Here is a 12990-nt window from a genome sequence, read left to right as displayed (position 1 = left end):
CCAGTCCACGTGCTGTACCACTGCTGTGGGCGAGCTCTGCCAAAACAAGAGGCAAAGAGAGCAGGCGAGCATGCAACTTGGCAAGGAGGGAAGGTACTGCAGCCAGGCTTCCTCACTCTCTACAGCGCACGACTACCCCTGCCCCACCACACCACCTCCGCTCCCTTTTCTCTTCAGAGCAGGTCTGAAGGAGGGACAAACATCCATAGGGGAAGGTTTCGGCTACAGGTGATTCCTCATAGCTCTCCCTTGTTGCGCCGCGTCAAGCAACAGCAGCCGAAGAGAGCGAGACAGCGAGCGCTGGGAAGAGTCTTTGGCCATTGGCACCCAAAGTCCTCTCCCCCCCAGCTTCTCCCGCGCTCCGTCACGCTGCGCTTCCCCTTTGCCCTCACCTTAAAGCGCATGGGCTGCTGGGGAGGTGGGGTGGGGACGGCGAGGGTGCACATCTACATGGCAGCCCCAAGAAGAATTTGGAAAAGGGGCAGCAGCAAGAAGTGTGGGGGGGGGAGCCCAGCTTTCCTCCCTCTTCCTCCTCCTTTGTCTTCGTGAACCTGGAGGCACTATTCGCAGGTGGCAGGCATCCCCCCCCCCCTTCGGGGAAAAGCACGAATGGCTGAGAAGATATAAAAAGGTGGAGGAGGTAGTTTGAGAAGGGAAGTCCTGGCTGTTTATGCATGAACTCCTCAAAACACCTCAGGGTCACAGAGGAAGTGGAGTCATGTCCCCTGCCATTCCGCTTTCCCAGCCTTTTTCCTTTTTGCTGTCCCCAAGGCCCCTGAGGAAGTCATTCGGGGGTCGGGGATGAGAGGGGAAAGGAAGTTTCAATGGGCTTCAGTCCCTGTTTCTTGCAAAAAAGAAAAAGCGAGCTAAAGTAGGTGGAATTCTCCCCTATTTCCCCAGACAATCGCCGTGTTTCCCATTCCTATCTCTCTCCCTCCCTCCTCATCTCACATGGCCGCCCCTCAACAGCCCAGTAAAGCCACCTTTAAGAACTCCTCGTGAATTAGCTTCAACCGCAGCATCAAAAGCGAGGGTGCCTGCCACGGCTTTCCCTCTCAGCTCATTGAAGCTATCAAAGTAATTTTGAAAAGATTCAATAAGATTTTGAATTCAAATAATGTATGATTCCCATCCTTTCAAAGCAAGGGAGTAATGTCAGCATACATTATTATTTTTTGTGGGGGGGGGGGGAGGTAAAAAAGTTCCCTGACCTCTGCTATAGAGAATAAACAATGAAATTATCTACTTTTGATTATTAGGTAATGACCAACTCATTGTACACATACTGTATCTAGAAGCTTGTTTTTAGCTGCTGTGAATTACTATATGGTGATAATACTAATAGTAATGCTAATGTTAATGCAAATACTAGTGCCAATACTAATACAAATAAACAGGCTTTGACAGATCTACTCAGCAGAGTAATTACATTAGGAGCCTCCTTTTTCTGGCACAGGGATCATAATGGGTCTTTGAGACAACTGTTCATGTAACAGATTAACCACATTCAGAAGTCTTTCAGATAAAGAGAATACTTGTTTAATTAGCTTATCAATGTTATTTGGAGCATCCTCCAGACCAGATTAAGAGTTGGACTGCAGAAATACAAGCTAGAGTTTAATTCTCCATTTTGGTCTGCAAATGCACGTACACAATAACACATCCTTAACTGAAAGGATTCATGTTTTAAGTTAGCCATTTCAATGCCAATTACTTGCAAATGCATATATGTAATAACAATGGCATTATCTTTTCTCCTCAATGTTCATATTTATAATTAAAACTAAAAAGTTGCATTTCAACAGCTTTCATTAAAGCTCTTTTTAAAATAAAACATGTCTCATTGATACATTCAGAATTACAGACCACTAAATGGAAGAGTTCACCCCAACTAATAATAATTATGATTTTGATTGTGACATCAAAACAAAAACAACCTTACTTAATTTTTAAACTAAAAATGCTACACAGAGAATTAAAATAAGCATCTTTCTGGCAAAAAATGTGTATTATTTCCAATTTTAAGGTTTGTGCCAGAAAACATCACAAATGGTCAATATTTGAAATTACACAAATACAAAACACAAATATTTGTATGTGGAGGTGATAAATTTTAAAAACCCAAAAAGGAAAAATTGTCAAAAGCAGTGGGATGAATTACAGGTTATATACACAAAAATAAATGGCATGACTTTACGAGTATCAATATACTAATCAATATACTGAAAACCTGGCGGTTGATTCTACACATTTACTCAGAAGCAAAACTCATGGAGCAAAAGAGGTGTCACACACAAGAAACAGTTACAGGGTACTGCCTGAACTATATAACTTCTCTCACTGTTGTCTGGGAGTATGGGGCAATCCTTATATAGCCGGAAAGACACAATGTATATACAGAAGATCAAACTAGCACCAAAACTGGGGGAATCCCAAGTTTTGCATATGCAAAAAAAAGCCTGTGGGGCAACCCTCAAACAAACAACTCAATTAGTTTTTATTATCTTCATTTACTACAAAGTGCTCTGCTTGGGGTGAAGTGGAAGGGGAGAGAAAACCTGAGCAACCTGGAAAGAAGGCAAGACTGGGATACTGGAAAGAAACATACCTCACTAACATATTTTAATGTAGTGCTCACTTGTCACCATAATAACCCGAACAATTTGTGCACTGGCAGTTCGGGCTCCTCTTCTGATTGGGAAATTACAGAGTCAGGGTGGTGATTCATGAAGATAAATAGGTAATTTTGTAAATAATATCGATCATAACCTTTCTCTTCTATTCGGTCTTTTGTCCTGACAGCAAGAAAATTATTTGAGTAATGAATGACACCGGAGCTGAATAACTATTTGTTATTAACAGGAAACAGATTACTATCATATTTTTCAAAAACCAAAGAATAGCTCTCCAGTACCCGGGGGGGGGAGGAATGGCATACATGTAGCAACACCAAAATAGGCACCCATACCCTACAGATATATATCTACATGTTTACAAACACAGCACATGTGCAGACAAGACATGGTCCAAAACATCAACATCTCATGCTCTCCAAAGGGCAGGATGCTAAAATTAACAAAATTTCTGAGATGCAATTGCCTTTGAAAATCAAATATCAGTCACAGAATACCTTTGAGACAAAAAGCAATTACCGGTATTCACATTCTGAATGTCATTACAATAATGTTCAAGCATCATCATTTCTACTGGTCAAAATGTGAGAGACAATACCAATTGGTGCCTCAACCTGCTTTCTAGACCATCTTATTTGATGCACAACAGACATATGTTTAATCTCTGCAAGTTCCAGACCAGTCTTCCTCAAATTGGTGTCTTATAGGCATGTTGTGCTACACCTTGTATGATCAACACATCTGGAGGACAACTGGTGAGAGCCAACTGATCTAGAACACAATGAGCACCTTGCTAATGAACAGCAATTTGCCACAAAGATTTGTGCAACTTCCCTTATGCAAGCATAAACTGGTAATAGAATTCTGTCCCTTAGTTCTGTCTTTTCTTCTACATATAAGGTTCAAATGTTATATTTAATCCTTAAAAGATTATCAGAATTTTTTCTCTTTAAAACTGAAAATAATTTGCCTTTAGAAATTATATTAAGTTTTATTAATGACTTGAGCTGAACAAATAAATGAATAAATTGAAGAACCAATTATCATGAATGATAAGGGAGAAGGAACCTTGGATACCGATAATCTTTGAGATCACTTCATCCTGTACATTAAAACTAATCAGTATATAAAAAAATTATAAGTCATGTGCACAGCTGTTTTTCGTTCAAAGCACATTTCCCACATATGCTCAATACCTGACAGCTATAACAATCTAGTGGAGATGCCATATTTTTCTACCATTCAAACCAATATGGTTTGCATATTTCGTGTAAGCTAAGGGTCAAACTACAGATCACTTGTGATTAATTCATTCTTCTTCAGCAATACAGTTTCCACAGATATAAGTATCTGCTCATTCCAACTTGTAAATGAAGTCCACGTTTACCTACCAAGTAAGTACTTGGACAATCAGACTTGCAAATAAAGCTCACATATACCTAACCAAAGCTTTCTAGAATGCAAAACACTAAGACAAATGAAAGCATATACAGTACCTTCACCATCAGATGTCTCCCACTGTTGAAGGAAGTAACTGATCCTAATGTGCTAGCTGTATTGTAAAGTTTGATCCTAAGTATGACTTAGCTAAGTTTAATATACTTTATTATACTCTTCTCTTAAATGTAGTGTTTTTGACCTCTAAAACGTGCTACTGAAAAAATTAAAATATCTACATTTTCTTTTCTTGTACAGCTACAGCATCTATATTGGTTTACATTTTTAAATGACAGATACTAGAAGAATTATTCCATCCCACGCAACAGAGTTTTACCAGGAGCCAGCAAGCTTTTTAATAACATGCAGCTGTGTTTCAGGACTCAACTGAGAATTTTTTTTCATCAACACTTAGACAATACACTGCAGATTCTTTCAGAGCAGAAGAAACAAAACAAAACTACAATATTATTGATCAAGTACTCAGACTTTTGACAATTCGTTTAATCCACAGCTCATTTTCTAAAATTCACCTCACCCCAAAAATGAGCACAGATACATATTGATACAGGAGCCTAAAGAATTTTGCTATTGCTTCCAGCTTATTGGGAGGCCTTGAATTCCTCATCCCTGGTGCTGGAGGCCTAGCCTAATATTTTAAAAAGGCAGGCATGGGAATTGAAAAGGAGCTTCATTAAGACTGATGAACTTTTCAAGAGTACAGGTTTTGTTTTCAAAGTTGATTGCGTAACCTAATTGTTGTTTTTGTACTGTTGATATTTCCCACTACCATCTGCTTTTTTAAAGCTGCAGCAAGTAAGCCGAATAATCTTTCAAGAAGAACAAACAGATGTTCCAATCAGACTTTTAGAGGCAATAGTAATAATTTTAATTTATCAGTCTGTAATGTTTCTTAAATAGCTCAGTGCACTGGCAGGAATTGGATGCGTTAATCTACATCTAGCTGAAATGGCTTCAGATGCTAACTGGTGACCTGTCAGAACACTTGGGAGGGGGTATAGTGCTAATTACAATTATCACTGCCATTCACTTCTTTACGCATTAATGAGGGAGAGAAATTACACTGTAATAACATGTTAGTATTTTAAATGACGTTGTGCACAAAGCCATTTCTTACATCAAAATATCTGCATATGGGGTTGGCAAGGAAAAAACATTAATAAATATTATCTGTCTTACCCCAGAATCTGCCCTTTCCAGAAAACAACATCCCTGACTTCACCCTGCCTCAGTTTAATGAGGAATGAATGTTGCCATTAAAAACCGGAAGAAACACAAAAGAACATCTCGCAAAGAAGGAGAATAAGAGACCTGGTGTGGGATTTATAGATATACTACCAATGGCCACTAATATATGTTAACAGTTTTTGGTCAGTTTGTTTGACCTAGCTACCTAGAAATAATATAGAACTGAACAACACATATAAAATTGAACACCAACGTTCTTCCACCAGCGTACTGTCTTTAATTCTCTGGAAGCACCTTCAGCTGACCTATTAAACTGATCAGCTGCCATAGAAAAATTTAAAATGCATTCACTTATTCTGTGTATGAAATACACAGAATAAATTTTTGAGGCTTTTCCTTGTTATGCGGCATCATTTTGCTTCTGATTTATGGATATGAATCAGTGACCTCCAAAGGGTCCTACCTTTAACAGCCCTTCTCAGGTTTTACAGACTAAAGGCTACAGCTTTCTTTATTGATTCAACACTCTTTGTTGGTGGGGTGGTGGTGGACTTAACTACCAAGGAACAGACGTTGCAAAATGGCATAGCTCTAGACCACTTTCTGTAACATGCAGATTTTGGCTGCCACACAAAATCAGAATTTCTGCAGTATGTCAGTGGGATTCTCCTTAAGAATGAGTTGAAAGAAACAAATATGATGAATGTGTTTATATTGCTGGCCTGTTTTATTGGTTTTAAAGATAAGAATATTTTCTGTTCTTGACAACAGTAGTTATCAGTATTTACCAACATTACTTCAGCATTAAAACCCCAACATGCCTTACTTTTGACGGTGGCTGTCCGAGTGCAGTTGTAGAGGATAGCGAGTTCCCCAAATACCTTGCCAGGCCCCATAGTGCACAGTTTCACACCTTCCTTTGTCACTTCAACCTTTCCATCTGTGAACAAAGAACACACATCTATATTAGAAAGATTCCATGTTGTTCAATTTTTTCTCCTGTATAACGTCCTTAAAATATAAGCATGAGCCTCTCATTGCTACTGAAAAGAGAGCTAAACATTGCAATGGTGATAAACATCAGTAAGAGGTTTTTACTATTTTTCATTCTTTAATGAACAGAGTATACACGGATGCGCCTTCCCTCGCACGTATATTTTTCCTTTGTCTCTCTTGAAGAATGGTTGGCAAAACATACACTTCCAACTCATGGTTTGTTGGACTGCCACTCCTGACCATTGGCTAAACATGCCAAGGCTGATGGGCACTGTAATCCAACAATATCTGGAGGATCATATTTTACTCTTCCCATTTTGAAAAAAAAATGATACATGAATTCAAAGGGACAACCATAGAGTAAAATGAGTAACTAGAAATTACAGATAATCTCACCCCATAATCTTAATCTTGAGAGTCCTTTTTCTATAAATTAACATAACTCTAGTAATTCCATCTGTTTCTAACTCACATTGTTTGATCTGACAATGTGTATTAATATTTTTTTAAAGGAAGGAACATCCAGAAACAATAGCTACATCTTGCAGTCTGCTGTGGGATCATTCTGGAAGACTTGCAGACAATCTGTTCCACCTCTCCTTAACCCCAATTGCATAATATACCCACTCACTCCATTCCCTCCCCATCTCTCAGCATGAAATCCAATGGTAGTCTAAATATGGTAGACGCACAGAAATAAATGTGTTATGTTAGTCTCAAGCAGTATACATTCCTTTGAATGTTATGCATTTCCTATAATAGGAATTAATAAATATAATCATGACCTTTTCATGGGTAGCATCTCCTAACTCATCACATCTATCCCAGTACAACTACAGTTCAGTTAGAAATAGAGATGGAGATAACTCACCATTTTGGCGAGTCCCCCTTCGTGAATCGTCAACTTTTGATGACTTACGAAGCACAAAGTTGCCCCCATGAAGTGATGAATAACAACATTATTAGTCAATTCATGGGGGGGGGGGTATTAAAAAAAGACACTCACAGCACCACCAGCCTTCCTATTTAAAAAAACACCATTCTGTCTACCTGCTAACGTTCAGCTGATCAGTGGCAATAGGCAGCCACTCTCCTAAGGGAATCCAGGCTGTCCTTTGCAAAGATGGCAGATGCAGCTTCCCTACCCTAAATGAAGCCACAGCTGCCATCTTTGCAAAGGGCAGACAGTCTCATTTTTACATGCCGTGGCTGGGAGGCCAGAAGCAGACCTCAGCAGCAGCCGTTAAGGAATGGTGGGGGTGGGGGCTAAGGTAGGGAGAGGAAGGGGATAAGCTGTGGGGTTGTGTGGCTGGGGGGTGGCTGCCTATCTGCCGCCGATCAGCTGAACGGTGGCCAGTAGGCAGAATGGTGTTTCTCTCTTTTTTAATAGGAAAGGGGTGTTGGTGGGGGTGGGGGTGGGCTAAGGTAGGGAGAGGAAAGGGGTGGGGGTAGGCTGTGGAGTTGGGTGGCTGTGGGGGGGTGGCTGCCTGTCTGCCACCGATCAGCTGATCAGCAGCTGGTAGGCAGAATGGTGTTTTTGTTTATTTTTTGCAATATGATGGATGAATAAAAATGGGTAAATATTCATCCTTTCATAATTGTGGGGGGTCTCTGGAACTCATGAATATGAAGGGATGAATATTTAATGAACTGGCTATTTTCGTTGAAAAGCCGATTTTATATTTTTCCCCATCTCTAGTTAGAAATCTCAAGAAATTCCTAGCCTGTTACAGCCTTGCCTTCCTGCAGGTGGCATTTGGTAGACTTGTTGGCCAGGTTAGTAAAGAGAATTTTAAAAATCATCCCATTTCCCCAATCCTGGCCACACTGCACTGGCTACCAGTACATTTCCATATCAGCTTCAAGGTGATGGTCTTAGTCTTGACCTATAAAGCCCTGAACACAGTTTGGGACCTCATTACACAGTATAACACTTACTTCCAACACGGAATGCCCATCCTACCCATATCTCCTAGCCTGGGCAGCTGAAGGCATTGACCTTGAGAGAGGCCTGGAGGAAGAAACAAAGAACCGAGCCTTTGAAATGAATTACCATTGAAAATTGGCCTGGCCCACTCTCTGATTTCCTTTGAGATGCTTTAAAAAGGAAGCATCTTTTATTCCATCAGGCATTTCAAAATCTACCAACTAAGATCCTTGAGAGTATCAGACTTTTGCCCAGTTGCCGCCTGTTTTTAGTTTTGTTTTAAATGCTTACCACTCAATATAACTTCTTAATTTAATGCACTTGATTATGCCATATCTGTTTTTGTTATTGCTATTGTCTGTGAACTGTCCAGAATGACGATTGGTCAGATGGGTGATCTAAAAATCCCTCTTCCTCTGTATTCTCTTTCATTATCCCATAACCAGCCACACCCATGCTGTAGATACCAAAATCCTTTCGTAGTGAATCCCATATAAGAAATATTAGATATGGATCAGAGGATTCTCTTATGCATGCCTAGGGAAATATTTAATGACCTCCCAAGTCTAAGGGTGCAGCTAAATTGACAAATAATGTGCAATATGCTCTAGCATTGGGATGGTCAGATCAGCATTCTTTTCCCTTTACTAAATAACGCAGAAGTCAATGCAAATCAGGCAGTAGTTCCCACACCCCAATCCAGTTTCTTCAGTCATTGTTGGGGTTCTACTTTTCTGGAATCAAATATATTTTTATTGGCTCAGGTGCTGTGATCACTAAAGCTGATGTGGAGTTGTTTTGTGGAGGAGCTGTTTTATTTGAAGCCACTCCAGCCTGCTACAGCACAGAGGCAGGTCAGTGGGGAAACTGGCTGCCATTTGAATCCTCCCGTCACCACACCTAGTGAGTCTGCTTTCATCTTCCCTTCTCTTCCCATTTCCTTCCTTCCTTCCTTCCTTCCTTCCTTCCTTCCTTCCTTCCTTCCTTTGTCTTGCTTTTATAACACATGGACAGCTAGGAAATCAAACAGGGAAAAAGAGCAAGAACCTGGCAGAGAGAAAACAGGAAGTTATAAAGTGGCTCTCATCTAGCCATGCATCATGCAGATCTGGACAGTCAGAGCAGAGCTAGCTTAAAACTTCCTCCTCCTCTTCTTCCTCTTTCTCTGCGGAGTCCTTTTTTATTTTTTTTCCTAACAAGCTGGAAATAAGGCTGAAGTGAAAATGTTTTCCTGTCTCTCTGCAAATTCCTTGCTCTTGTTTCTCTCTCTCTCTCTCTCTCTCTCTCTCTCTCTCTCTCTCTCTGGTCACCCAGCTGTCCTAACAGAAGGATAGCAAGCCCTAGGAAGGAAGGAAGGAAGGAAGGAAGGAAGGAAGGAAGGAAGGAAGGAAGGAAGGAAAGGGCAGAGGGAAAACAAGCAGACATCAGCATCAGGTGTGAGGAGAAGAAAATTCAAATGAATATCAAGCTACATATACAAGTAGGCTAGTTTTTTCTGCTTTCTTTGCTGACTCCTGTGTGGTTAGCTGAAACAAATTAACCCTAACCTTTCCTCCTACATGTGTGCATGAACTTCAGAGACATGGTAGCACCCAAAGAAATGATTGACTTTGCCAATTTTCAGACAGATTGGTCCAGGGGTTTTTGTGCTAGCCACCTTTAAATGTTGTCTTTTAGAACAGTGGTCCCCAACCTTGGGCCTCCAGATGTTCTTTGACTACGACTCCCAGAAGCTTTTACCATCAACTCTGCTGGCCAGGATTTCTGGGAGTTGAAGTCCAAGAACATCTGGAGGCCCAAGGTTGGGGACCACTGTTTTAGAAGACCATTAACATGTTTGCTTCTTATATCATCTAAGTGTATGAAATTTGGGCCATGGAAACTTTGCTCCCAGAGGGGTGTCCCTGCCCAGTTACAGGTAGATAAGTTTCAGTCTTGCCACATTTTAAGATTAATAAAAATGCTGCTCTTCTAAACTATAGTCTCCTCTGTGATTCATGCGACTTGCTCTTGCACCAAGTTTTACGCGGAAGGGAGAAGTGGCATAAGTACTCTCAGAAATAGTAAAGACAGACATAAAAGAAAACATGAAGACAGATCAAACATACTAAACAAACAACAAAGACTGAAATCAAGATAAAATCTAAATATTAAAATCTGGGGCTAAAAGGGGGAGAGGTAAGTCAAATTCCACTGCCTAATAAAAGCATTATTAAAACAATGGTGAAGAAAACACACACATTCACTCAACAACAACAAACTCAAAGAATAAGAAAGAATCAGACTGGAGTGAGAAACGGGAAAGGAAGACTGAATTTTGGGTACTGATAGGCTGAAAGAAGGAGGCACACAAACTACAGTAGAAATGAAACTGCCAACAGACATATTTTAAAAATGTTCCTGCTGTTAATTCACTAGAAAAGAGTACAACAGCATGCAAGATAATGGCAACATCTGTTCCCCTGAAGAATCTTGACTGGACTATTGATTGCTGGTGATATTATTGACCCAAACTGGAAGGTGCAGGTGTCAATGAACAAGTTCCTTCACCTTCCCTCATCCTAATGTCTTCTTTTTATGGTGCTTTTTTTGCATCAGTTTGGAAAAATCTGTTTTTCTTTTTCTCACTAAAGCAATTCAAACAAATTCAGACCTGATTTGGATTTGTTGAAATCAGTTCCATGGCCCAAGACAAAAGGTATAATCACAGAAAGTGGTGTCAGATAAACTTTTGGATTATCTAAAGAAACTGTCTAAAGAGCTAGAGGTTTCTTAGTTTTGTTGAAACACCACAGTACAATTAATAAATGTATCAGATAACGTTTGTCAGTAACAGGCAACTTCAAGAGTATCTCAAGATCAGTTAGCATCGAATCTTCCACAATAAATTTTGAGGGGTATAGAATACACAGTCATAGGTATGGCATTGCCTATTCTTCCCTACACTGAAAATGCTAAAAAAACAGAACACAGGACATCCAGCATGCCCTACACCACTAAGCTTTTTCCTATCACAAACAAATGTTTTGATGGATGTTGATTGTTGTGATGTTTAAAATCTTCCATGACTTTTATCACCATTAATATTATGGTGTTGTGATTTTGACACCATGTGTAGATACATTCACACTCACTAACATGAAGACTAAATAAAATGAAAGGTAAGATAAGGGGAGCAATAAGGCAAGGAGCAGATTATTTAATTATTAACAGTAATGGCATTTAAAGATGCTGTTCAGGCCATAAATATTAATTATTAATGATGAAACACTAATACTGAATAATACTGTAGTCATTGTTATGATGGCCATAACAATAATATTAATACTGAATGATAGTCATTATTATGGTGGCCATTTTCATTGAAAAAGGACCGGATAAAGATTCTCATGCATTTTTATGCATTTAATTTTGTGGGAGGATGTGCTCAGTTTTCTTGTATAGCTTACCACAGTTCATGTAAGGCACGGCAGGCAAAATACAGCCATCGGCTATATAGAGGCATAAGAGACATTTCTGCATTTCCTCTATGGAAGATCTGAAAACCGCTTTTTTTAAAAGGGTGAAAAAGCTCTCTTTCAGCTCCTGGTTTGTACTGGGAGTCCTCTGATGTTATCTAGCCCAGAGGTAAGACCATTCTGGAAAACCTATGCATTTCAGACAGCAATTTTGAGAGATGGCTTGGTATGCTATATCAGGTAATCTGTGTTCTCTGAATTATGTCTAATCAGTTGAGTTTGGTGATGCTGCTGGATCTTGTCTCAATTCAACCTACGTAACCATCAAAAATTAATATAGAGAGAAAGCATACATCCTCTTGTCTTCTAGAACAAAAGCAGAGGAAAGAAGCAAAAAACTGCTTTTGCGTTATGGCTAGAACATTTGGTACTTTTAGCACATCAAGTTCATCCAATTAAAAATTAAATAATATCCTTAGCTATATTGCACTTGGGCTTCTCAACAAATTGGACTATAAACCAAACAGTTCCATCACAATGTTCTCATTTATTGTGAGGATATTTCCCCTCTCAATAATTAAATGGTAATTTTCTGTTTCCTGTGAAGAGAGGAAAGAGAAACAGATTGGTTCAACTCGAAGAATGTCAATCTCCATGTAATTCCTGTAATGGCTAATAATCAAGTGCTTTATTATTAGCTTCCATTTTTGCTCCTTTTCTTAAATGAAAAACCTGAGACCATTTTAATTCACAAACATCTGCAAGAGTTGCATTCAAATATTGTGATCAGAAGAAATTATAAACAATTCTGGTATGCTGTGAATTGTCAGAAAACTTGGTCATTGGCACGCATTGGCCAGGTGCTCCTACTTGCAACTGGAGCTGCTAGTTAGTCCACAACTTGTTTAGTGTGATGTCCAAACCCAGCCAAAATCATACTCCAGCTTTCCCCCCCCCCCTCTAAAATAAGTACAGAATTACTTCTCTGGCTTTTGAGAAGGGACAAACCAGAGTGTGAGGGAGAGCAGAGCAAAGTGCCAGCTCCTGATGAGTGTCGATGAGGCAACTCACAGTGCCAGTTCCTGAAAGGTTCTGATATCACAACGAAAACCAGAAATAAAACTTACATGATTTGTTTAACTGCTGAACAGCATGCACCCATTGCCCCTAGCTTATTACGATACATGAAGCGGGTTGTGCCTTATAAATCTGGTTTGCACATCATCATTCTTTTGGGATGAAATGTTTCAGGGTTATTATTCTGTACACACCAGTGTCGTACCCGCCTACCTACCTGCCTAGCTATGAAATGCTGCTAATCTTAAAACAG

At 39.7% G+C, this 12990-nt stretch overlaps 1 protein-coding gene across 3 annotated transcripts in view; it reads right to left on the bottom strand.

The window, feature by feature from the left end:
- Positions 1-12990, bottom strand: part of PRKG1 (protein kinase cGMP-dependent 1) — an 833788-nt gene that overhangs the window by 462493 nt on the left and 358305 nt on the right. For all 3 annotated transcript variants that reach the window (XM_072995266.2, XM_072995265.2, XM_072995267.2), the window contains exon 3: positions 6106-6219. In XM_072995266.2, the coding sequence (XP_072851367.1) occupies positions 6106-6219 (114 nt within the window). The remainder of the gene's footprint in view (positions 1-6105; positions 6220-12990) is intronic.

This window comes from Pogona vitticeps, chromosome 3 (genome assembly GCF_051106095.1).
Source record: "Pogona vitticeps strain Pit_001003342236 chromosome 3, PviZW2.1, whole genome shotgun sequence".
Lineage (NCBI taxonomy): Eukaryota > Metazoa > Chordata > Lepidosauria > Squamata > Agamidae > Pogona > Pogona vitticeps.
Note: the sequence above shows the minus strand (reverse complement) of the source record. Positions and strands in the feature narration are given on the sequence as shown.